At 38.9% G+C, this 27,528-nt stretch overlaps 2 protein-coding genes across 7 annotated transcripts in view; one reads left to right on the top strand and one right to left on the bottom strand.

The window, feature by feature from the left end:
- The window catches only part of ECT2L (epithelial cell transforming 2 like), a 43,563-nt gene extending 19,789 nt beyond the window's left edge, over positions 1-23,774 (top strand). The window contains 9 exon segments of the mRNA XM_070952192.1: positions 1,012-1,131; positions 2,009-2,220; positions 5,115-5,262; positions 8,285-8,358; positions 10,068-10,224; positions 12,636-12,701; positions 13,896-13,981; positions 15,687-15,859; positions 23,644-23,774. Of these exon segments, the coding sequence (XP_070808293.1) occupies positions 1,012-1,131; positions 2,009-2,220; positions 5,115-5,262; positions 8,285-8,358; positions 10,068-10,224; positions 12,636-12,701; positions 13,896-13,981; positions 15,687-15,859; positions 23,644-23,774 (1,167 nt within the window).
- A 2,495-nt stretch (positions 23,775-26,269) lies between these two features.
- REPS1 (RALBP1 associated Eps domain containing 1) overlaps positions 26,270-27,528 on the bottom strand; it is a 45,592-nt gene continuing 44,333 nt past the window's right edge. For all 6 annotated transcript variants that reach the window (XM_070932676.1, XM_070932677.1, XM_070932678.1 and 3 more), the window contains 2 exons: positions 27,373-27,478; positions 26,270-26,522 (listed from right to left, as the gene is read on the bottom strand). In XM_070932676.1, the coding sequence (XP_070788777.1) occupies positions 26,454-26,522; positions 27,373-27,478 (175 nt within the window). In that variant the 3' untranslated portion in view covers positions 26,270-26,453. The remainder of the gene's footprint in view (positions 26,523-27,372; positions 27,479-27,528) is intronic.

Below are 27,528 nucleotides of genomic sequence, written 5' to 3'. Positions count from 1 at the left end.
GCGGAACAGGGAAAACCTTGCAGTGTCTTTGTTTACAGGCCAAGTGGCTTACTATAGCATCCATTTTGGTAGACCAGAAGTCCCTATCTCAGATCTACCTAATGTTTCTTACAGTTCTCTTCATAAGTTGATCACACATAGAAGGGTATAAAAAAAGATTGAAACTATGCTTCCTGCTCCAATACTATGACATTTGTGCACTTAGTGCCACAGTTACAAAGCACACACAGCTGACTGTGTATAGGTATACACAGTCCGCTGTGCGTGCAAAAAAACATCAGAACATGTTAATCTCTTCCTCTTTTTTTGCACATAACTGTATTTTTAGACAACAGCTGAAGAGGGTTGTATTTCTCCTGCGACTTAAGATGCATGCAGTGATAAGCAGGAAAGTGATTAGAAATGCTAGGAGTTCTATGATTTGACACAATGCAAATAGCTTTAATTCAATTTAGCTAATGAAGAAAAAATCTCTTTATTGAGCAACCAGCCAAAAAGTACTTTCCTATCCCTGGGCTTTTGTAAAGGTGAATAGCTGTACTGTTACAGTCTGCCTGAGAACAGTTGCTCTCAACTGTTGTTGCTTTGAGAACAAATTGTCACCAGTATCCTTAAGGAAACTCCTTAAGCAGTTGAATGAAATTGATCTGCCATGGGTTTCTCCATATCTTCCACATCAATCTGCTTGTGCATGATAGCCCCTTTTCTTAGCATGTGACAATGAAGTATCAACCTGATCATTTTGTTAATGTCATGTGTTTTCACTGGCTATCTTTATATGTGTGTTGGGAGAAATGATTCAAGATGAATTAACTGGTGAAAGTATAGAATCATGCCATAACTTGCTACTCTGGTACAACCTGGACCTAATTTACCGGTATTAAAATGAAAGGAAATAGCTGAAACATTATCTGTACTTCCTCTCTTACTAGTTGATTGGCAGTGGCTGTATCTGCATGAAAGGAAACAATAGGCATATTCTTTTAAGCATTTATCTGTATGATTCTTTAGGAAAACCCTCTGGAATTTCTATCATCTTTCCTCATGAAGAAATGTAAGAACAGAGAACTTGGAGACCAGGATTTCTTGATCGAGGACACTTCTGAATCAGGGCTTGATGTGCTACTTAAGGTACACAAGAATCAAGTGTTGGGTTTTCGCTACTCCTGTAATTTTTAGTTTTGTCCTTATTCTGTTCGAAACCTTTTTCTTGACAAAGTGAAAGATAAGTGGTTTGTCATAAGATTTGAGGTCTTTGATGGATCATTACTTGAATTTTTTTATTGAGAGGGTATTGTTAGAATAATTTTATATCCCTGTATTGAAAGGAAGGAAATACGTAATTTTATTAAAAAGATATCTACACTCTAATTCTCTGCTTCAGAATTCATAAAATTGAACTCATGTATAATGTATATGTTTCCAGCATGGAAACTTTAATGATTGAAGTGACCTATTTTAGCTAGTGCTGTGCAAGCCAAAGCTATTTCAGTAGCTCATGCAAACAAGTATCTAAATGTGAAACAGTATATTGAAATCTTCAGATAAGTTGTGCCAATCTTGAGACGAATGAACAGTATAATGTCTTACTTATGGAACAAGAAACTAGTACTAGCAGTACTATAGAATAGAATTCTTTATTGGCCAAGTGTGATTGGACACACAAGAAATTTGTCTTGGTGCATACGCTCTCAATGTACATAAAAGAAAAGATGCATTCGTCAAGAATCATAAGGTACAACACTTCCAACAATTAACATTTTAACATTTTGATTCCAAAGCAAAGCCCAATAAGGTTTCACCCCAGGTAAGCATCTGTAGTGCTGAGTCTGGAGAGGCTTTTGAAGTAAAAGCAATATGTTTGAATCTCCTTATGGTGGTATATATGAAAAGATGCTTCCAAGTTGCATAGCCAGAAATCAGATAGTAATACACTACATCAGGCTTTAGATGGTTAAAATATGCATATTTTTTTAAAAAAATAGTTGTCTCTCTCTTTGACAATTAGATAGATGAACCTCAAGATGTGATAGAGAGGCGCCAAAGCTTTGCAAGAGAACTTCTCTTAAGTGAGAGAACCTACGTGCACATTCTGGAAATTGTGAAAGATGTCTATGTTAAACCATTAAAAGCAGCACTGGCGTCCCATCAGACCATCCTAAGTGATATAAGTATTCAGCTCATCTTTTCTGATGTCTTGGACATTTTACAAGTAAACAGGTATATTCCATTGACTACTTTGAACCATTCCACTATTAAAAACTTTTAGAGATAAAACAAAGCAATCCCTAGCAACCCAGCTCTAATAAATACTCAAGGGTTTGGGAATATAATAATTTGAAGTGACTAGTAGATTTCCTGAGACACAATTTCTTTCAGTGCTGACTCCCTGGACAAGTTTTCTTGGCAAGTTTTTTCAGAAGTGGTTTGCCATTGCCTCTTTCTAGGATTAAGAGTGAATGGCCTAATATCATCAACCTGGCTTTGTGCTTCAGGGAGGACAGGAACTACAGCCTCCCAGTTTCCAATGCCTTAACCCAGGGGTGTCAAACTCAAGGCCTGCGGGCTGGATCCAGTCTGCGGGGTCTTTAGATCTGGCCTGCAGGGCTCCCTGGAAACAGCAAAGGACTGGCCCACAGTGCCTCTGCCAGCAAAAACGAAGTTCAAAAGGGCCACGAGCTCTGTTTTCATTGGCAGAGGGCTGCAGGAGGCCATTGTTTGGGGCTCTCCCTAGTCTCACCTTCCTCCGCTGGAGACAATGGATTCCCCCAGCCCTGCCTGGGCCACCGCAGGCACCCCTCAACATGAGTGATGTCAAGCTGGCCACGCCCCCCCTGGCCATGCCCTCCCGCCCTCCTGAGGTCAAACACAACCCTGATGCAGCCCTCAATGAAATTGAGTTTGTCACACTTGCCTTAACCGCTACCTCAAACTGGATCTCTGTGTTCCAGTACAGTTAACTGCTTTCTAATCTGGTTTGTTAAAGAATCATAAATAGGAGTATACATTGAATATTTTTTTTTATTTTTTATTTATATGCCGCACTTCTCCGGAGACTCAGGGCGGCTTACAAGGCATTAAGCATAAGCCTTCATACTTTTGTATATTTTATACAAAGTCAGCTTATTGCCCCCACAAACCGGGTCCTCATTTTACCCACCTTAGAAAGGATGGAAGGCTGAGTCAACCTTGAGCCTGGTGAGAATTGAACTCACAGTAATTGCAGGCAGCTGGAAGCTAAATACTACCTTTAACAGTAGCATTAGTCTGCTGTGCCACTCAGGCTCCAAGTGTTTGTTTTCAGTGAAGAGCAGGCTAGGAAGCTCAACATTTCAGATCAGGAGCAACTGTGTCAATTTCCAAATGAAAGAAAGTAGTAGGAGCACTATTATCTGTACAAGCCAAACCCCAGGCCTGGTTCCAGTTCTGAGCGCCTCCATTTCTGAACCCCTTAAGAATAATTCAGAGAAATTTGGATAGGTATGGAGAAATTCAAAAAGAATGATTAGAAGACCTGAAACAGATCTGTGCAAAATGCATTGGTACAGTGAAGTACTACTCTTGTAGTACTGACGCAGTCATATCCTTTGGAAAACGTGGTACAGCTGGGCTATCTCAGGTCATCACCGCCCAAACAAGCACCTCACCTTCACCAGCTGTCCCAGCACTGTAGGAATGTGTCTGTTCAAGCGAACAACCTGAGAAAGCAAGCCATCAGTGCAGCCCCACTGACCTTTGACAGGGTTGCCTTGACACTTCAAACAGGAATCTTCACTCGCATCAATGTTCTTCACAAAATGCCTTTTCTAAATGGTTTGCGTAGCTTAATAACTAGGTTTTATGTGGTTATGAAAGCACTTCTCCAATACCTGGAGGGGTGGCTCACAGGCAAAAATCAAAGGCTGCCTCTATCATTTTGGAATGTAGAGAGGAAAGTGGATTCCACCTGAATGTAGAATAAATATCCTAATGGTAACAGCAGATCAACACTAGAACCAGTAAGGGAGATGGTGAGCTCCCTTTTACTATGGATAGCTAGCTATTCATGGTACTTTAATTTGAATTTCTGCACTGAGGATGGGGTTGGATTTGGTAGTTTGGCTCCTTGGATTCTATGATTCCTCACAGTGGCTGGCAAAGCAGTAATGTATTACAACGATTAGGGTGAACATTTGAGAAAGTTAAGTTCTCTTCTCCTTTGTAAATTGTAAATTGGTTGGCAGAGGCGTTCCCAGTTTTGATAATGAGATAGATCAGCTAGAGAGATTATTCTTGACAGTATTCTTGGTAAGAGATTTGCTTTTTTTCCAAGATGTTTTTTTTCAGTTTCTAAATCTAGCCTACAGCCCTGAGATTTCTTTAGTTTCCTCTTCTGTCACTCAGGCCTGACTCTGGTTTACTGTAGGTTAGCCAGGTGCTGCTGGCTGATAGAACGTCAACTGTTACAGGCAAGTCTGGATTAGCAAGCATTCCACTTCATGCAGGTGATTTCACAAAATTTCCCAAGGGTAACTGCCTGAATGCTTAAATGTGTTTTTTTTTCCCCAAATGTGGGTCAGGCAAAGTATCAAATTTGCTGAAGGTTATACAAAGCTGAGTTTCTTGTTTATATATGGATAGCTGTAATATATAATCACTTGTAGTAATTCTAGATATACAGAGTCACTTGGTATAAGGCAGGCTGCAATAACCGGATACTGGGGATCTTCTTAGTAAAAAATGCATTGAACAGCAGCATTTAGAAGTGCCAACTATTTTTCAAGGGACAGGTCCTATTCTACTACGGTACTTTCTCAGATTTCTACTTGGGTATGTGCTGAACTTATCAGTTTTTAAGAATAGAATATCTTAAGGTTGGCCAATTGAATACTAAGCTTACCTGCAATAAATTAATATCATAGATAAATAGTTTTCTGTTAACCTTACTGGGATCTTTTCTACTTAGAGTAGAGGCAGACCCATTAAAGGTAAGCCTTAAGTCTTGCCTCATGCAAACTGGAAGGGAGATGAATCCTTAGATGTAGAAACATAATGTTGTCACCACCAGCTGTTGCAACTTGTCTGCAACCAGATAGAAAGATAGAAACACCCTTCTGTGTCTGTTCCAAATACAGGTGTTTTTTAGCTGAGTTAACACGAAGACTTAATGAATGGAGCCCTGCCCAAAACATAGGAGACATATTCATTAAGTTGGGCCAGCAGTTTCAAACCTATACAGACTTTTTCAATAACTATGCAGTGACTCTGAAAACTATAGATAAGGTAAGAATGCACAAATCTCCCAAGATCTGTCTTATTCTCTACAGGTTTTGTTTTTTTTAATTAAACATACTCTTGCTAATTCATTTAAAATGCATGATGGGCATTTCCCTTTTACCACTTTCAAATGGTGCCAGTGATGGAAGCCTTTGGTTGTGGCTAGCATGCATACAACAGGTTTAACTGGAATTCTCCTCCTCTCAATGGAGCCAGAAAATAGGTTTAAAGCTGCTTGTGATCATGCCTGGAGGATTTTCCGATTCCTCTCCCTTGAGGCCAGCATGTATTATGGCAAAAGGTTATTGCCATTCAGTTGTTTCTTTTTAATCTGTTCATTTCTAACCGGATATCAGTGTTTGTGTTTTTCCTGTAATTCCGTCCATCTCCCTGTACTAATATTGCTTCTGTCTTCTCATTCATAACCTATTTTGATATTTCAGTTAATTTTACTATGTAGCCCATCTACCTGTTTTTAGATAGCTGTGCTTTCCATCCAGTATAAACCAGTTGCTATTCATTGTGGTTTTTCTATTCCACACAATGCCAATTGATGAAGCAACCATTTGTTTCAGGTTTCAGATTTATCTCCAGAATTGACACTTGGTTTATTTTAGCTATATAGGATATCAAATTACAAAATAAGGAAATATAAGGAAAACAATACCTGCCGTATCAGATGCATAATCAATATTGCATTATCCTTATCATTACTCATCCCTGTGAACTTGATGGCCTTAACCTAGTTTGAGCTGTTCAGTGAGTTCATTGTATCTATTTTCATTAAATAAAATGTGTTCCTTCCAATCATAATCACACACAGCCACAGATTGGGGCACAAATTACAGTTGAATGCCTAGCTTCAGGTTGGCACAAAATTACATGCAAACCATAGCTTCGAGTGGATTTTTAAAAAATCTGATCTGCCTACCCAGAGAATTCTTAAACTTCTCAAGCCAACTTAGAAAACATTAACCTTCAGTTATTATTGTGTTGATTGGGAATGATGGGCTTTATAATTCAACATATCTAGCTGCAGACTGGTGGAGAATGTTGTAATCCTCATCCAATAATAGAGGGATGCACATTACTGTTGAAAACTCAAAAAGGAAACGAAGGCAAAATGTGTTGGCAACTTCATTAAGGCAATAATAGTCTGAATACATTTTCTGCTGCAGCTCCCTTCAGCAACTTTTAGCACGTTTGATGTGACTTTGTCTTGCTGTTTGTTGAAAGAAATCTTTCTTTAATGACACCATCTTGACCTGAGCAGATACACTAGACTTCTAATTAACATTCATAATGCCATGATATCCTTTAGACAGAAAGCATTTTATGAACTGCCTGGCCAAAGAAGGGAAGAGTTATGCTGAGTCAGAGTGCTATCAGATTGGGGCAACATGAAATGATATCTGTATTAAAAAAGCTGAGGGGTACTCACATGTTGTTCATGGAAAATAATAGTGAAGTCTACCGTGTTTTACTGTGTCTACCATGTTTTCCTGAAAATACGACCTACCCCAAAAGTAAGTCCTAGCTTGATTTTTACATGTACGCCCAATATAAGCCATATCCCAAAATAAGCCCTAATTTAGACCTCAGGGTGCATGGGTAAAAATTAAGCTAGGGTGGGGATGTGGGGGTGGAGCTACCCTACTACTTACCTTCAGACAGTTGCAGCCAGGCCTTGCACACACTGACACCTGCCTTGCCGGCCCATTTCTTCTACCTGCAAGGCTTTTCTGAAGGCCTCTGCAGGCGATAACAGAGCTATGGATTGACCCGGAGCTCTGTTATCGGTTGCAGAGGCCTTCAGAAAAGCCTTGCTGGCTGCAGAAGAAGTTTCTGAAGGCCTCTGACAGCAAAAAGGAGGCTGGGGATGACACGCACAAGTGAGGTGAGTCAGTGGACAACCCCCCCCCCCCCAAATAAGACCTGGTGCCTTTTTTGGTGGCTATATATATATATATATATATATATATATATATATATATATATATATACATAAGTCCCAGTGGTGAGTTTCAGCCGGTGTTACCACCAGTTCACTTCATGCACACGCTTCACACGCACACCAAACTTGCACTCCATACAAGCGCAGTGTATTACAGAACAGCTGAGACGTGGCAATCCTCTCTGCAGCACCTTTCAGCTGGGCTAAAAACAACCAAATATAAGGTATGTATAACGCAGGGGTGGGCAGTAACCTAACTATCAGAGAGAACCGGTTTGCTCTCAGCTCACCATCGTCGCTACTGGCTCAGCCAAACCGAGCCGAACCGGTAGAAACCCACCACTGATAAGACTCAGTCTTATTTTTGGGGAAACACAGTAATAGAAATAAGCCATTCACATCTAGTTCCTCACTGCTTCAGGTTTCAATGCTATATCTGGAGAGATTGATAGTCTCCAGAGGGAGTCAAGGAAGAGTGGGGCTTGATTATCATTCTTCCTAAGCTCAGTTAGATTCATGAATGTGTTGCTTGAAACTTTTAACTAGTACTGGTAGTAATTATATATTTTAAAAAAATATTCTTATAGTCTTATATTCAGTTCTCTATAGTTCAAAACTATTTGAATTTATTAAGTATGATTGACTAGAAATTTATTTTTTCCTGGTATCTGTTAGTACATTCTTCAATATTTCTCATTTTTGTTCTGAGACCTATTTGTGAAGATCTCAAAAATTAAAAATAAGAGAAGCCAAACTATGAATTTAATCCATACTTATACACCAGATGATTTGCCTTCATTTGAGTCCTTGTTTTTTTTCCCACCATTATATCCTTGAAGAGAGATTTAGCATAACCCACTTTCCTTGATGGGTAATATTCTAATAATTGAATGACGTTGCAATTTCTCAGAGCTCAGTTTAGAGATAGCTCAGGATTCTAATGCAGCACCTTTAGAAATTGGCAATAACAATGTTTCCCTTGTTGAAAACTCTCTGATTGAACCAGATTAGACAATTGTCCTGTTTCATACATAATCTGGTCATCATGATAATCCAAACCACTTGTTTCCATAGTGCCGAGAAACTATTCCAGTATTTCGTGCTTTCTTGAAGAGACATGATCGGACTGTTGTTACCACCATGAGAAGGTAACCCAACAACTTCACATAAAGATTGTCATAACCTGGGAGCAAAACAATTGGCGCACGTCTTTTTCAGTGGTGAAATCCAGATTTTTTTACTACCGGTTCTGTGGGTGTGGCTTGGTGGGCGTGGTGTGGCTTGGTGTACGTGCCTTGGTGGGCATGGCAGGGGAAGGATACTGCAAAATCTCCATTCCCAGCCCACTCCAGGGGAAGGATACTGCAAAATCCCCATTCCCATCCCACTCGGGGGCCAGTCAGAGGTGGTATTTGTCGGTTCTCCGAACTACTCAAAATTTCCATTACCGGTTCTTCAGAACCTGTCCGATCCTGTTGGATTTCACCCCTGGTCTTTTTATTAAAGTTTAAATATATCTTCCGTGAGTTTGAATTCTGACTTAAAGAGGGATTCCTAATAAATAAGGAAAAAAAGCAAAGTTAGGCTCTACAAATAATGCTTTTCAGAAAATTGCTTCAGGAGCATGATGCCAAGCATGTGTCCAGGACTGCTAAAGTTGTTCTAGAAACACAAAAACCCAGAAATTTCTTGGTCTGGCTCCATCAGCCATAAGCCTTTGACTGAACTGGAATAATTTGCAAGGAAGTCCAGGTAGCTTTAGCGGTGGCTAGAGTACTACCTGCCCTTCAGCCACATTTTCTTCACAGGATAACATTTTTTTTTATTTATATGCCGCCCTTCTCCGGAGACTCAGGGCAGCTTACAATGCGTTAAGCAATAGCCTTCATACTTTTGTATATTTTATACAAAGTCAGCTTATTGCCCCACAAACCGGGTCCTCATTTCACCTACCTTAGTAAGGATGGAAGGCTGAGTCAGTCTTGAGCCTGATGAGAATTGAACTCACAGTAATTGCAGACAGCTGGAAGCTAAATACTACCTTTAACAGTAGCATTAGTCTCCTGCGCCACTCAGGCTCTTTAATACTGTATATTCTTTTTTCATCTAGAAAATGCACACTATTCCCTTCTCATTAGCAAGTTTATATATCTGCTTCCATATATGTGGAAAGGAAAAATTTTATGGTTGCATAGAGGGTAGGAGCAGAAGCAATACTAATTTCATTTCATATTCATATTTTAACTCCTGATTTTGGCTCTTAGTTGAATGAACATAAACACTACCCTGTTTCTCCCAAAATAAGACATCCCCTGATAATAAATCCAATCGGGCTTTTGAGCACATGGCAATAAGGCCAAGCGCTTATTTCAGGGTTCAAAAAAATATAAGACAGGGTCTTATTTTTGGGGAAACATGGTAGCGTCTTCCCCCTTCTTCCTTTTTCTTTCGTTGGATACATTGTCCAATATATTTTGGGAATGTCTCACACCCAGGAAGGAAGGGAAATGATAGGTAGGCAGCTGACATGATAATTTGACCTATTGGCTAAACAATCTGCATATCTGGTGCTGAGGTCTTTTAAAGTTGTGATCCTGGTGGCATTGACATTAGAGAAATCTTCATTGTAAAGTAAAATAGAGTAATCTATCTAGCATGCATATCACAGCAGTCTGTACAACATCCAGTTTTATAGATAAGATTTTTAAAGCAATTAAGTTGCTTGTAGAAATATGGTGTTTCTACCATATGAGTTAGTTGACTTAGCTTTAAAATTTGTCTCCTAACAATTTGTTTTGACTATTCTTATCTGCCATTTTTCTAATGAAAACATTAAATGTATGTGTTTCCTGTGTAGCATACAAGAACTTCTGCTCTGCCCTTCTAAGAGGGTCAAAGAATACATCACTCTCCTCTGTGCCCTTAGACTTCACACTCCTCAAGAACACACTGACTACGAAGACTTGGCCACTGCAATTAAGCAAATGAAACAACTCAATGATTACATAGACCAGGTCTGTCTTCTACATTTGCTTTAGCACAAGGATTATTTTGCACCCTTTTAGATGAATGCATGCTACACGGAATATCTTCTAGTTTAATGAACCCAAATGGGATTGTGAAATAGGAGTACCACCTTCTCGTCCTCTTTTAATGAAATGGGATTCACGGTTTCAGTCACATTCTGGAGCTGCTGTTAGTTGCAAAAGGAAAAACCCAAAGCCCAAATAACGATATGATATTTCCTTTGTGGCTAATAGGAGGCCAAAGTAGCAAACTAGCTGAGAAATTCCAGTCACAGCTGTTCAGTTTTACATCTTGGTAGATTCTTCCAGATATGCTCATACTCAGACAGTAACTAGAGAATTATTTTCCAAGCAATGGTACTACAGCCAGCAGAATTCCTATCACAGGGAGAATTAGTATCAACTTGGTTATTCTCCAGAATATTCTCCAACCCATTAAATAGATTGTAGACCAGATTTATCTCTCTCTGTGTGTGGTAAAGGATGATCTGTCACAATGCCAGGCTTTGGGGGATGTTCTTGTATAGCTGGATTTGGATTGATACAAAATGGATAAACTTTCTCACTTAAATTTGTGGCTAAATTGTTCTATGCAGTAGAAAATTAAAGCATGTTCTTTATGTCTTCTGACTGCTATCTGGTGTTCAGGAACAATATGTGCTTCTTTGTCCTACATAGTGGCTTTCACGATCTTTCCATTTTTGGGTTGTAAATAAGTTCTGCTCTTAAATTGTTGGACTTTGAGGTATGCCTAGGATACTTGGAGAGATTCCATTGGTATGGGGGCCATTCTAAAAGTCTAGCAGTTGAAGTAATTTGCTGATGGGAGATGTACTGTTTTAAACAGTTTTTCTTATTGGAATGTGGATTGTCACTTTGGTGGTGCAATTCTTTGTTATTATTATTATTATTTTTTGACAGGCATGCCACTGTTTCCTCTGCTGATAAGAATATCTTTTTCTCTTGTGAATTTGATCCTGTTAAAGATGTTATTGGTTGTATTGTGTGTGTTTTCTAGGTGACTTTTTAAAATTACGACAAATGTTTTGTACACTCAACTGAATCTACATTTTGGATTGTATGTGTGGGAGGGCAATTGCTTCCAGATGTTGCATGACTCTTTTTGCTATGAATCCTGAGATAGGTAATTTCCATAAGGAATTGATTTGTTTGTTCTGTCCATCAGAATGAAAGACAGTCCAGAGGCAAAGGTCTTTAAGTTTCATGATTATATTTATTAAAATGTTTACACGCTTGGTAAGGTTTGGTACTTTATATAATAAGGCTTGAACGGCTAGCTTTGGATCCATAGGTGGGTAGGGTGTTTTGTCATGAAATGAAGTAATTAATTTCATCTTTCTCAATTGTTAAGTCTTAGATTTTCTGAAGCCACTGCAAGGGTGAATTAATTGTATGGTTATTCGTATTTATGTAATTTCCAATTTTTTTTAGTGAACCCTAAGTTGTATGTTGTGGTTTTAGATAGCAATACAGTTAGATAGCTGTTAGGTTTGATTTGCCTATTTTGGGGGGCATCTATTAAAATAAGGGAGGATGGCTTCACAACTTTTCATATGCTATTTGTTGAATACTCAATAAGGGAGTGAAGTCAAAAGAATAGGCTTCATTCAGGTCCGCTGTCTAGGCGGGAAAAATAGTTCAAGCCAATTGGCTAAGCCATCTGACAGACCCTATAAAACGCTGTCAGACAGAAAGTTGCTGGGTTTTGCTTGTTAATAAAGAGTTGAAGTTGAAGATCTGCCTCTGTCTCTTCAATCGCCTACTATCTAACACTATTCATCTTTTCTAAGCTATCCTATGGTATCTACATCATTGACAGTTTTCTTGGTTTGCTTGTCCAGTTCCTTTTAGGTTTGCGTATTTGTATTGTGTAATTTATTTATGATTGCACGATAAATGCAACAAATATGTAAATGCTCAGTTGTTCATCTGGTACACTTTCATCATATGTTAATTTTTACTTGGGGAGTCTACTACGTAAGACATAAATCATCAGAACTTGTTTGAAGGCAATCTGCTCCCACAAAAGTTCACTTAGGTGTTTTAAATGTATGCAAATATTTTCAGACAGGTGACTCTTTATATGAATATTGAAATGAAGAAAATTACATTTTCTTAGCAGACAGTAATTTGAGCTGATCCAGGTAATGCTTTGAGGGCTATAAAATAGGTTCTCAAAATTTAATCCAAATATACATGACGGATTCACTGTGCTAAATTTGACTTCATTTTTTTTAAAAAAAAATGACTATTTTTTAAACAAAAATTAACATACAGTTGTTTTATTTGCTTTTTAAAGAATAACTTCTTGATTATGCAGCATAGCCCTCTAAAGAGATCCTTGCAGTAATTTACTTCAAATATATTAAATTTTCTAGTTGAAACTGAATGTGGGCAGAAATGATCAGCTATTGAGTGTGCAACAGTGCATCCAAGGAGGTCCTGTAAGTAATCAGCTTTGTTTATATGAAGCAAAATGACCAACAAGTGCATACTATTTATTTGTAATAATATCAGAAGATGTTTCCATAGGATGAGTTTCATGTCTTCAACAATAAATGACAAAGATAAAACCAATAGATTTACTCAAAGAAATATGTTTTGGTAGAATGACAAAAGAAAAGTAAATGCCTTTTTTGAATGGGGAAGTTGATTGGAAAAGTATTAAAAACTGCAATATGGGAATGTGTCAATTACAGGTCATATAAAATCACGAAAATAAAAGTTAAAGCAAGTAAACATAATGGCTGAGTTACTAGATTTGACTATGCTAAAATCCCATTCAAGCACAGAACTGCTTTATTTTACAGTAACTAGTGTCCTTGACTAGGAATAAGGTTTCTATAGTATTTGACTCATCTTCAAAGGCAGCTCCATGTTGAGTTCATCGTGATAGCCCAGCTGCAAAGTGTCCTGGGTTTGAGTTACTGTTACCAGTTCATTGTGGTAGGTAAACTACAATTGTTGTGTCAGCCAAAACTAAGGAATAGATCCCCTGGCCACAGCCTAGTTTACATGTTGATTTAGCAGGAGTTTTCAACACAAAAGTTCCTTCTCCAGCTCAACGATTAGCCTATTCTAGGAGATCATGATCCTAGCAAGAACCATTAGGTTCAGTGTTAATTACCCTGATGTTTATAAACACAAGAAACTACATATTGTCATGGTTTATTGTTTGTTAGTTTGAGTTTGTTTCTTCCTATTTCAGACCCTAATTATCTTCAGATACCAGTGCCACTGGACCTGGAAGTTGGAATATATGACACAACCCATGGATGGTTGGGTTGATGTATTGATTGTATTGTTTATGGATCAAACGTATCACTCACTGTAACCATCAATTAGTGAATCATAATCAGCCATTTATATATTCATTGGAGTGTTGTTATGTTTTTAATTGCTGTTTGACACCCACAATAATAATGTTGAAATGGGTGCCCATACAAACTGGGAAAAAAATAGAGTAATCTAAGAATGTTGATCAAAATGGCAAAAAGTACATCTGATGTTTCAACTTCAACTTCAACTTCATTTTAGAAGTCTGTGATATATAACACTTGCAATTAAATGCAAAGTAACTAAAAATAATGAAGGAATTTGGTAACAGTCTGCATAATTTTTAATGTTCTCATTCACAGCAGTTATTGAAAGCCAGTAGAGATCTAATTATGGTGCAAGATGTGGCCCAGCTAAATTGTTCTCAGAGAATGAATTTGCCATTCAGGTAAATGTATCAGTAAAAATATTAAGGGTAATATAAACTGTCAGATGTAAATGCCTTATTCTATAATGTGTAAATAATATATGAACGGGGTATCAGGGGTTAACTTATTCTTCACTTCTTAATGTATTCATAATTCACCACTCCCATATCTAGCTCCACCCATTGTATATATAAGGAGCTGTTTGCCCTCATTTACTTGTTTCTACCTATGAATATTCAGTGAATATAGAATGCCTATTGTAAATAAAAGGAGATATATTTAAACCTTTAACTCTTACTAAGTTTATTGAGTCTGATCCTGAAAAATATTGCAACATAAACAAAATGAGGACTAGCATTATAGAAATGTTCCTTCGTTTGTTTTTTTTAAGTTTTCTTCTTTCTAAACAGAGACCATGAAGATAATAATTGCTAAATGTATTGAATTATTTATTGGGTAAATAATGTGTCATGTTGCATACTTTCCTTTTTAGAGTGCAATAAATCTTTTTTTAAAAAATAAATAGAAAAATGCAAATATAAACATAAACATAAACACAGCTATAAAACCTTAAAGTATATCTCTGGGTAGTTTTGAGACTGCTTATCCATAGAGATTCTGCCCACTCAATTCAAGGGCACAAAGAGTGCCTACACCAATGGTGGAAAGTTCCTATCCTCAAGGGATCCTGAAATAGGCATTCTCTTCAGGGACTTCCCTATTCTGGAGCAGCTTGGTCCCCAAAGGGCAAGGGTAGCTTCCATTCTCCTCTCCTCCTGGAAGTTCATTGGAACTTGGCAGATTTGGAAATCCTTGGGACTTGAGAGGCTACCAGAGGTGGGTTTCAGCAGGTTCTGACCAGTTCTGGAGAACCAATAGCAGAAATTTTGAGTAGTTTGGAGAACCGGTAGTAAAAGTTCTGATTGGCCCCGCCCTCATCTATTTTCTGCCTCCCAAGTCCCAGCTGATCGGGAGGAAATAGGGATTTTACAGTAACCTTCCCCTGGATTGGGGAGGGAATGGAGATTTTACAGTATCCTTCCCCTGCCATGCCCACCAAGCCACGCCTACCAAGCCACGCCACGCCACACCTACAGAACCGGTAGTAAAAAAGTTTGAAACCCACCACTGGAGGCTACGCCTCCTGTTGCTAGAAACATTAATCCTAATTTTAGATCTAGTTTTCAATTGCATTTTTCTTATTGTATGTTACTATCACCAATGCATTAGCTGCAGCTGTGGCTTTAGTGTACTGCTTTGAGTAACCTTGACTGAAATGGTTCATAAATTTATAAATAAAAATATTTTAAAAATTAAATATAGGGTGACAATTAACAATAATATAATTATATTATCGGGCAAAATGATAGGGCAATTGTACTGCTAACATTTGTCACTCCTAAAATGTACAGCAAATTAGCCTTTGCAATGAGGTCCTTGCTGAACTTTGAGTTTGAGCAGTTAGAGTATGAGTATGAATGGGAGAAACTTGTTAACTTCTGTATTTTATTGTAGTGATCTAAAAGATTGCTTTTTGTGCGTTGTCTTGTACTTTTCGAGGTATAGACTTTTGCTTATTTTTCCTTTTAGTACACTTTTATAAACGTTCACTATAATGCATTTTTAAAAAATGTTTACTGCATTTGAATGTTCTCCTGCGGTTGTTAAATTATTTATAAATAATATTAACATGGATAACGAAACTAATCTTTCATTTTTTTCCAGGTTGTATGAGCATACCCACGATCTTAGGCTTTTCCTATTCAATGATATCCTTGTGATTTCACAACGCAACATCTCCTACAAGCCCTTTGAACGAATACCCAAGGTCACGTACCAGTTTTTGGCTACAATCATGCTCCATCAGCTCCAGATTGAAGACATTCCAGATTCTAAATGTATGCTTTTCCTTACTTTAAAATAGTAAAAAAGAAAGTTGAATGCAGTCATATATATATTTAATTAAAACATTGAGCATTGTTACAAAATCTCAGAGACATTCTCAGAATCAAACTATTACTATGTGATACTTGTAGTGAGTTCTGACTTCTGGTAACTTCCTGCAATATTCTTGACCAAAAAGGTGCGCTTTGCCCTTGCCTTCTTTTTAGGGCTGAGAAAGAGGGGCTAGCCCAGGGTTGCCCAGCTGGCTTCCTGCCTAAGGAGGAATTAAAACTCCCAGTCTTATAGTTTTTAGTCTGATGCCTTAATCACTGAATCAAACTGGCTCTCTCTTCTTTAGCAAGAGCCTTGATAGCATACAACATTGCTTTTGAAAGTAGGCTTGTTCTGACTTGAGCATTTAGGAAAGAAAGACCCTCGACTCCATTTTGAAGTAAAAGATTTACTTTTATCAAAGTCAAGCGGTTACACATAAGCAAAGCTGAATCTGAGTATTCCCGCACAAAACTTGCATTTTCCCCTCTTCCCTGGTCCCCCCCCCCCTTGACCAGTCAATGCCTTTGGGGTTGGGCACCTCTTTGGTGGAGTTTCACATTCCATTCCCATGGCTCCATCCTTGATTGGCCAGTTTGTTCCCGATTGACACCAGTGCCACCCTGTCTTTTCCCCCACCTACCTCTGCAATCTCCCCCTCTCTCTGAATTTTATGGCAGGATGCCAGCAAAATGGAGTATGCTGAAGATGGCAGAACCTGACATTCTTGCAGGTTTTTTTTTTGAAAAAAAATGTAGCAGGAGAAGTTCTGTTTTAATGATCTCGAGCCCATTTGTCCATTGGATGTGCAATTTCTGAAGTGTATTTGCTCACATAAGAAACAACCTGGGAATTTGAGCATCAGTTTGAGGACGCTGGTGGTATTAAGAGGTCAAGATGGTAATTTGTGGCAGTATGATTGAAACTCCCATCTGTTGTTTGCACGTCTGTTGATGCTGATACAAAAGGGGTGAGAATTTGGTGATGCTTCCATGATGACCATCTTAGATTTTATTTTAATCACATCATCCGCCCCCTTGCAGATACTGCCGATTGAGACTTAGGGTGGTGTTTTTTGGGTCAATGAACAATGGGACTGGCAGGAGATGCTTAATTCCCACAATTCCTTGAAAGGCAGGACCCAGAAGCTGTGTGCCAACTTCGAACCGAACCTGGCAGCAGCCATTTTTCTATTTCTCAGCTGCCCCACAGAGGGGGAAGAGTGGGGGAAAGGAGGTTGGCATTACAACAGAGAGCTTTCTCATGAGAACCAAGGTCCTCTCTGCTGGCAACAGATAAGGTTGGGGAAGGAATGCCTGGAGAGCCTGCCAATTAACCCAACTGGCCTGTGGGACCTGTGAAACTTGGGCATGGGGTTATGTCCTAGTTTAATTATACTGAAACTGCAGAGAAGTATTTAGAATTGGTTTTCCTTTGAAGCTGTGCCAATATGATGTACTTGATAAGGAAGGCCTTTGAGAAGGAGCTAAGTCTCCGAGTTCTAATTTGCTTATTAGTCAGAGCCTTGACAAGTGGCCTTAAAGCACTGCCCACCCCTCTCAGCCCTGAACCTAACAGCAGAGTGAGGCCTCCCCCCCAGCCTACAATGTCCGGGCTGTGTGAATTGAACACAAGAGTTAGGGGGCAGGCTTCACTGTGCTGTCAGGTTCAGGGCTGAGGGGGGTGGGCAGCACTTTAAGGCCACTTGTGCAGCTGAAGCAAGAAACGCCTCATCCCAAGCCCTCCCCTCCTAGTTAAAGAATGAAGTTTGAGGGGGGAGAGAAAAGCGAGGCGGAAAAAAATAGTCGCTTCCCAAATCTCCAAAGGATGTGGAGTTGAGATCTGGCTAAATGGTCAGTGCGCCATTACCAAATAAAAGCAGATGGGAGGATATTCACTCCTGTTGCTTCTCTCCCTGTCTGTCTCTCTGCCTGTCTTCTCCGCCATATCTTACCTGACTTCCAGCTCCTGCCATGCTGGGTGAGGGGATGGCAAGGGGAATCCCGTCTCACTCCATGCGCCTCCCTTCTCCATTGCCTCACCCTTCCCTACCTGCCACACCTCCTTGCCAGCCAAGATCGGGAAGCCAGATTCGGGAAGCTGAACACGCTGCCACCAACCAGAAGGAGAAGAATGTCAGAAATGGGCTCTCTTACAGCGCCTCCTCTCTCTCTTTTCTTCTTCTCCCGAGTGGCAGCGGTGTGTCCGGCTCGCCACTAAGAGAAGGGGCGCGCGAACTAGGGTTTGCCGGAGCGGCCTCCGTGAAGCTGTTCCGTGTGGATGGCAGGGGCATGTGGGGCATGTTCCCCTCTTTGCCCCCCGCTCGCCTCCTCACCTCGTGCTGTTTGCATGGGAAGTAACGAAAAAGCTGCCACGATTACTGAGCGGCACTGGCAAAGCAGCCAGTCGGCGCTCTCCGGCCAAGGTTTAGGGATAAGACCCCCGATAATAAGGCCAAGGCCATATTTCGGGGGTCAAAAGAAAATTTTCAGGGAAACACGGTATTTTGTGTGGATAAAAACTGTAATATTCTGTTAGGTTCACGAGGATGCGATATAAAAGAGCAGAAGTGTTTGGTACTATCCTTGGGAAAAGCTTTTGGGGAAAAATGGAATGGGGCTTTCTGCTTCACTTCTCCTTGATCAGATTCTCTGTTTTGCCTTCTTCATCAGCTCTGTATGGATAGTTCCTCAATTTACAACCAATTGTTTAGCAACCATTTAAAGTTAAGTTACGAAGGCAATGAAGAAAAATGACCTACAACCAGTCCTTGCAGCATGACCATTGCAGCATCCCCATAGTCCCATAATCAAAATTGGGGTGCTTGGCAATTGGCATGTATTTGCAACTATTGCACCATCCTGGAGTCAACCTTCCCAGCCAGCTTCAAACAAGTCAAGTCAATGGAAGAAGCCAGATTTGCGTAACAACTATGTGATTCACTTAACAATGGCAGTGATTTGTTTAACAACCGTGCCAAAAGGAGTTGTAAAGTTAGGCATGGGTCACTTGCTTAGCTACAGAAATTCTGGTCCCAATTGTGACCCTAAGTCGACAAGCACTACCTAAAATAAAATATTCCATCTCTAGTGTACAGGTAGTCCTCGACTTACAACAGTTTGTTTAGTGACCATTCAAAAAAGTGACTTATGACTGTATTTCACATTTACAACCATTGCAGCAGTTCCATGGTCATGTGATACCAAGTTATGCTTGGTAACTGACTCGTATTTATGACGGTTGCAGTGTCCTGGGGTCATGTGATCATCTTTCGTGACCTTCTGAAAGGACAGTCAGTGGGGAAGCCAGAGTCACTTAACAACAGTGTAACTAATTTAACAACTGCAGGGATTCACTTAACAACTGTGGCAAGAAAGGGGGTAAAATGGGGCAAAACTCACTTCAGAAATGTCTCAGTTAGCAACAGAAATTTTGGGCTGCATTGTGGTTGTAAGTCAAGGACTATCTGTTGTAGATGAGAAGAGATGTTAGTATGTACTGTTTAGGAATTCCCGTCCCTCATCTTTCTCTTACTGTGACTGTTGATGCAGGTGAGAGAAAATATTCACAAATTTTCACTGTGAGTCTGCTGTAAGTCTCAGTATTTACTGCTGGGCTGGTAGATTTATCAAAATGAGTGCATAACACTGTAATGGATGCTAAATCATATCCAAATCCCTTAAGGCTTTATTTGAAATTCTGGAAGTCTATTTAGAATACAAACTAGCATGTACTGTATACCCAGACACAAAGAAACAGCAGAATAATGCAAATCAAACTGATGATAGTTTAAAAACAACTGCTCCGTAATGTAATGAATGCTTCCATTACCCTCATTCTGGTTCCCTTAAGGCCGTGACGGCGAACCTATGGTATGCGTGCCAGAGGTGGCACGCAGCACCCTCTCTATGGGCACGCGAGCCGTCTCCCCAGTTCAGCTCCGCCGCACGTCTTCTGCTGGCCAGCTGGTCTTCGGGTCTCTGCCACGCATGCATGGGGGGTGGGTCATGTGCGTGGGGGGTGGGTCATGTGCATGGGGGTGCGTGTGCAGGGGCCAGGGTTCATGCAGGAGGGACAGAGTGCATGAAGGGGCCCCACATGCGCATTGCATTTGGGGGGTTCAGGCGCACTCGGTCCAGAAAAGGTTTAGCCATCACTGTCTTAGGGTATTTAAGTCATTGATTGAGATGGGTGGCTGAAGAAATAATAAATAAGATAAATTTTGGCTCAAGGACAAAAGCCTGAACCTTTTATAAATCTGCACACTGGAAAAAGTAATTTGACCAAAAATATTCCACTGAAAGCAAAAATATTTTTATCAAATACATCTAAAGATAGGTCCATCCTGACTACATTTTAGAAGTAGAGTCAGAATTAAGCCAAACAACTAAAAGTCAATAACCACACAGTCATCCTTACTAAAGGTATCAAACTAGGTCAGAATTAATCTGAACATTTAAAATTTAGCAAGGCAAATAATAACAAACATTCCTGATTATTAAAGCCAAAGTTGTCCTAACAAGTATGTTCAATGGGGACACTTTTGTATTTCAACAATTAAGGCATAGCAAGGCTAGAATAAAGAAAGAGGGGTGGGGGAAATTCCGTGAAGCAAATATTTCACAATTCAGTTTAACACCAATTCAGAGAATGGTATTTATTGTTGCAGTTTGTCTGATAAAAACAATGGGAGAAAGATTTAGGTAGACTGTTGTGTAAAAAAGACTAAAATGTTAGGAAATCATCTTTAAAGGGATTGTAATCAAGGATGTTTTTATGACAGCTTTGGAATGTTTTCCAAGTCAACTTAAAAATCGTTGGTTTTAGTTGATCCCGGGACAATTCGGCAAATAGAAAAGTTAAAATAATTTTGATGGAACTGTGGCCAGTAATAATAAAATAAAGTCAATCCAGAAATATAACAGTTACAATGATTTTTGACAGAAATGTAGTCACCAATAATTAAGTAAGTGAATGAAATTTTTAATACAGCATTGAATTGTCCCAATCATGGCAAGTAATCCTGCAGCGAGTTGGCCATGGCGAGTTGTCTTAGCCCCAACCTTACTGTGTGACTTAAAAATCATAGGGAATTTATGTAATCCATTTAGATTTCAAATACCTTGGATGATGACTGGGAAACTTTTTAGAAGAGTTTTATTGGACCAGGAGTCATAACATTTTAAAGCTTCTTGTAACAGTCTTTATCACTTTGGAAGGGAGCTTCTCATTTCTAAAGATATAGGTTAGGTTGAAGGGTATTCAGTTGACAAGAATATCCAAGGCTTTAATATTGAGGTCCTATATAGATAATCCTCGATTTACAGAAAGAAAAAAAAAAGCAAAACCCTGGATGGAAAGCCCTCTCACTTTGGTGCATGTTTCCTGTTTAGTCAGTATTTGTAGATTAGATTAGCTATGTCTGCAGTCAGGACATGTCCCGAACTGCCTTTATTTGGAAGCTGAGAAAGCAATTGGTACCTTCCCTGATCATAAATATACATCCAACCTGTTCAAATTGGAATTCCCTTTAAAGCCAGATGAAGAGCATCTGACTCCAGCCAGTTGAACATAAAGGGAGTACATTTCTGTGTTTCAATTTCCTAAGTAATTTCCTTTAGATCAGGGGTGTCAAACTCAAGGCCCTTGGTGCTTCTGCCAGTGAAAACAGAGCTTGGGAGAGTTGCGTGTGATCCTCCCAAGCTCTGTTTTTGCTGGCAGACTGCTAGCAAAACAAACTACTAGCAAAAGTGGCATTTGATTGCTAGGCAAGGAGGAATCGAGAAATGTTTCCCCTTTTGTATTTGAGCATCCAAGAGGGGATGGGAAAGGAGAAAAGGAAAGAGGAAAGACAAAAAGAAGGAAAGATGCGAAGAGACCAAGGAAGGAAAAAGAAGGAAAGAGGGGAAGGAAGAAGAAAGAAGAAGAGGGAAGGAAAAAGAAAGGGAAAAAAGGAAGGAAGGAAGATTATAATGAGAAGGAGGGTCAATGGATCTCCCCAGCCCCTCCCGGGCTACCACAGGTGCCCCCGACATGAGTGATGTTGAGTTGGCCATACCCATGAGCTCAAACACAACCCTGATGCGGCCCTCAATGAAATCAAGTTTGACACTCCTGCTTTAGATGAATAACTATACCCACCGGTGATCTCATCTTTAGACAACCAGTTTGGTATAGAGGTTTAAGTTATCAGCCTAGAAACAAGGAGGCTTAGTTCTAGTCCTGCCTTAGGCACAAAGCCAGCTGGGTGACATTGTGCCAATACACCTTCTCCACCCTAGGAAGAAGGAAATGGCAAACCAAAAATCTTGCCAAAGATACTGAGGGCACTAGTTCAAACAGTTACCAGGAATTAAAGCTGACATACAGGCACGCATGCGTGTACACGCACATTAAAAATCCTCACCCTTCAGCTATTAATTTTGTAGTGCATCCCAGGGAAAATATAATTCCCTTCTAAAAATGTTCCTAAAATGAGAAGTATTTGGGAGCACTACTTATAATTTAAATATTTCTTATTGGAGGCGTGGGAGAATGGGAAGAAAAGAAATAGGATTTCGCTTGAGTCTTACATTTTTATTTTTATTTTAAATTTGATTTATATGCCGCCCTTCTCCGGAGACTCAGGGCGGCTTACAGTGCGTTAAGCAATAGCCTTCATACTTTTGTACATTTTATACAAAGTCAGCTTACTGCCCCCACAAACTGGGTCCTCAATTTACCTACCTTAGAAAGGATGGAAGGCTGAGTCAACCTTGAGCCTGGCAAGATTCGAACTTACTTTAATTGCAGACAGCTGGTGTTAAATTACAGTGCCTTGTCTGCAGAGGTATCTAGGCTCTAATTAATATTAATAATAATTAATAATTAGCGGTGATAGGTCAGTTTGGACAAACTTCCTATGCATCTTGGAAAGAGCCAGATAAGACAAATCTTTTACCTAGCTCTAACCACATATCATGCTCACAATGAACATCATAGAAAGGTTAAAACCATATATGGTTCAATACATGGCATGAGCCAGGTCGTATACAGAGCTGCCTCTGAAGGTATCTGAGGATATCTCCCTGTGCCGCCAGGTCAGATATAGTAAATGCTCCAGTCCCTTAAATCAGGGGTCTCCAGGGGTCTCTCTTGGCAACTTTAAAACTTGTGGATTTCAACTCCCAGAGTTCTTGAAGTTGAAGTCCACAAGTCTTAAAGTTGTCAAGGTTGGAGACCCCTGCCTTAAATGGTATCACTTACTAGGATCTGGGAGGTTGGTCTTCTCGGCAGAGCCTTTTACTCTCCCAAAAGGCCTTGAAAGGCTGACTTTTCACCTCAGCATTGGGATAGGGTAAAACTGGAGCTCACTGATTGCAATCATTTATGTATTGGGGAAGAATTGTTTTGGGTTGTGTTTCTTTGGCGGCTGGTTTTTATTCCTTCTATATTTTGTTGTAAGCTGCTCAGTTATGACAGATATAGTAGGCGGCCATCTAAATCTCTTAATACATTCATACAGGTTGGAATTTTCAGGCATTTTATGCAAGGATACCTGTAATGTCTTCTTATGCTAAATCTAGGCTTAGCTAGACAACCAATTTAATTTATTCTGCAATAGCCACTTTATGAACATTGAACAAGTAATACTTATCACGAGTTCCAGTGCACATTTAATGTGCATTTAACTGCTGCACATGTTGACTTAACGAATATTCTTAAGGAATCTAAATTGATGACGACTTTTGTCTGCTTCTTTTCACAGATATCAAGAATGCTTTACTTTTACAAGGGCCCAAGCAGCAATGGATTTGTTCTACAGATGAAGACAAGTTTGTATGGCTTTCTGCATTACGAAAAGCAACTCACTGTAGCATCAGTGGCGATGTAAACTGAATAAGGTAATCCCCATTTGGTGACTGCAGTTGGGACTGACAACTCAGACATTAAGTGAAGCAGTTGCTATGTGAAATCCATATTCATGTTTATGATCTTATTTTAAACGTTTTCCTTTGTTTTATACACCTACAAGAGTTGTAAATGTGATGATTGGTCACAAAGTTTTCATCCCTGTTGTAACTGCGAATGGTTGCTGTATGAGGCAGTTGTTAAACGAGGACTACCTGTATACTTTCCATGTATACTGCTCATGATTTAATGACATGGTGGATGTGACCATTAACTGCAATAACATTCTTATTATAAGCAAATTTAGTGTGAAATAAGTATATACAATGATTTATCACAGGAGCGTGTGGTTGAGTCATAGGTTATGAATGTGATTAATAAAACAGACAGAAGTTTTTTTAAAGAAATACTTCCTTATCACCAATAAGATACAACTTGTCTGATTTTGGACTGTTACGTATGCAGTCAAAAATTTATATCTGAAAATTTTGCAGTAGAGATTGTTTCAAACACCGTCACTATGCTCTCATCCGTATCTTGGACAAGTACTTGGGTAGGCATCTGCAATCCTTATACTGATTCGTGCTGGAGGAAATCTCCAAACTAAATATTGTATAAGAGATGGAATCTTTAGATTTGAATATGAAAATGTCAGGATTGAGCATGATACTATATGGCAGGTGCACACAGTATCTAAGTTCAAAATAAAGTGTGAGAATAGTGGTTTTGTTTCAATGACTGAATATAAGGGATATAACTACCTATCTAGTCCTTTCACACACAGAAACATGTTTTCATGCAAAAGAAAATGTTTAGTAAAACGAATTACTTTTGCTATGACTTGATATTCTGTTTATGCCATACAACATGTAAAAAGACATTAATGAACCATTAATGTAACTGTATGATGCATTATACTTTATTTTGAATATATTGTCTGTTTTGCATGTGTAGGGAATGCTTTTTATGACTTTTTTTTGCTTCTTCCTAAATGTTTGATGTTTTCTACCCTGTTTCCCCCAAAATAAGACATCCCCTGATAATAAGCTCAATCGGGTTTTTGAGCGCATGGCAATAAGGCTAAGCGCTTATTTCAGGGTTCAAAAAAATATAAGACAGGGACTTATTTTCAGGGAACCATGGTACTAAAAAGTTTGTTTAAAATTTTTATGAGTGAATATAGGCCTATCAGTAGCATGTACAACCTCAGATTAGTAGAAATTCTGTAAGCAGATAAAGTCTGGTTCCCTCAGAATGCTAAACGTGCCTTTTTAAAAAAATGCTATCATAATGAATGAAGCCACCCAGTTCTAGCCTTAAAATAACTGACTCTATATTCAGTAAAAAATTGTAAAAAACTTGTCTTCTGTCCACTTGTCTTGTTATTGAGCCAAATTAAAAGGATTAACTCCAATTAAAATATTGTGCTGTTTTATTGTTGTAAAAATCACACTGTTGCTAGTTCTGATTCTGCTGAGATACTTCCATGCATTTTAACATCTATGATCCCACAGCCAGAATAAGCCATTAAATAGAATATCTGCTGTTAGTCAGCATTAATGCAAATTTACATATGAGATCAAAAGGTGTGTATTATACAATATACAACAAATCCTAATACAGTACATCAACCTGAATAGCAGGATACACTCAGGAAACTTTGTGTTAATAATGAAGCCTGTCTACAAGCCAGAAGAAGAATGCTTGGAGGCATGAACAGAAATAAGAGCCCAACTTTTTAAGAAACACAAATTGGGGATGGCAGGGGTGGGGTGGGGTGTTGGGTGAGGAGTGGAGGGGAAAGACTGGGGAAGAGTTGAGGTACTGACACATTTCTTGACCACAGAGAGTGTTACAGTAATGTTTGGTGGATGTGTCAGTTTGTAAAGGATAATGTGCAAAGCATGCAACTATATGTGGTATTCAGGAAATGTGTATGACTGAGATTGACACCCGATCCTTTCACAGAAGAGAAACACTTTGTGGGCAGACTGCAAAAATGACATGAATGCAAACATTTCAACAATAGTCAAGCTGTGGTCACACATGCAATGGATTAACAGACAAGGACAACGGAATTTGGTATGGCAACGTGTCAAAGGTCATAGGCAGGACTTGGAAGATAATTGGGTTACTCAAAAAGAATAAGCTTCTGAAATTACTAATAATTTGCAAGACTGCAAACTCTTGATTTAGGGGATCAGTGATGACCACAGCTGGCTAATTTCCATTTACACAGACAGATGTGTAAAAGGCATTTATGATAAATATATGTGTTTTTGTGATAATTGGGATTATTCCAGCTATTGGGATGTTTTTATTCATGATTTTTGACGTGAAAGATAGAAAATTCATTCAGTATTCAGTTCCAGTTTGGGATATAGGCCACTTAAGTTGTATAAATCTGGCTCCAACTTAAAAATTATGTCCTCCCAAGAAAATGGGAAGATTGGCAGTGCCAATATATTGAACATTCAAGGAAATGCTTATTCCATTCTTTGTATTAAAATTATAAAAAGTTACTTAAATACAACTGTGGACAGAGGACATAACAATCACAACAAAAATGTTAAGAGTGCACTGAGTGAAACATATGGGATTTTAATTAGGCCTTTTACCCACATTTCTGTTTCAGAGTTAATTATTTCACAGTTAATGGCAATTGGTTTATAAGTGAGAGAAGGGTCGAAGCTGTTCCAGTTGGACCTCCAGTGAAATTCTCTCTTCCAGAACATCCTAGAAAGGAAAAATTTGCCATTTAGATACCATAATAAAAGTATATTACTATATATACATGTACACACATGCACAATTATATATAATAATATATATATTAATAATTCTTGATTTTATGCAGAGAAAATTAAATGTTTATGCTAATAATTAAGACAGTGAACTTAGACACAACTTTTACTTCAACATGCAAAATTTCTGCCTAAATGTTCTTAAAAACATGTCAGCAATTAAGTTCAATAATCTTGTTTAGTGAGGAACACTTGTGGTTTCTTAGCAAGTAAAAAAGTAAATCAATAAACTATGTTTCAACAAACCTCTTTATTTTACATTTAGTAGATAGAAAATATTAATAGATGTATGAACTGCATATGATGTCAGTTTATCAGTAGTCAAATTCATTATTGTCTTAAGAGTAGTTGTTGTGAATAATGCTGAAAATCTACTTTTACAAAGCTATGTTGATGGGAAAATGTAGTGACAATTAAAAACTTATATTCTTTGTGAATAGAAGTCACAATCTTCTAATGATAATTGTTCCACCAACTTTTTCAGTGAAACATCTGAGAATAGATTGTCAACATCTCCTCATTCATACTTAGGATACTTTTGGCTCTTTTCCCTTTTCCTCCCTCATCTCATGGATCTTGTAAGTAGTTTTCCAATCTATTCTGAAACCTTTGATATTCTGCAGAATACAGCTCACTTAAACTATATCAAGAAAGCAGGTGAAGAGAACATGCAAACTGAAACAATGAGCTATGGATCCAGGGCTCTTCTTTACAAGTTTGCTAAACGGAAGGCACAATGTATGTTTGTAAAACATCTCATGATAACTTGTCAATTATCTTACCTTTAATTGTTGCTGCAATTCACTGTTCAGTCTGGCCAGAACAGTATTGGTCTCCTTATTGCGTCTAATTGATGCCTGAATAGCTTTCTTGTCCTTTCCCACCGATCTGAAGGGACATTTCATGAAACAACTTTCAGGAATTGTGGAATACTTTTT

Source organism: Pituophis catenifer, unplaced genomic scaffold, assembly GCF_029215685.1.
Source record: "Pituophis catenifer annectens isolate HBS135680 unplaced genomic scaffold, rPitCat1.0.hap2 SCAF_1, whole genome shotgun sequence".
NCBI classification, from domain to species: Eukaryota; Metazoa; Chordata; class Lepidosauria; order Squamata; family Colubridae; genus Pituophis; species Pituophis catenifer.
Note: the sequence above shows the minus strand (reverse complement) of the source record. Positions and strands in the feature narration are given on the sequence as shown.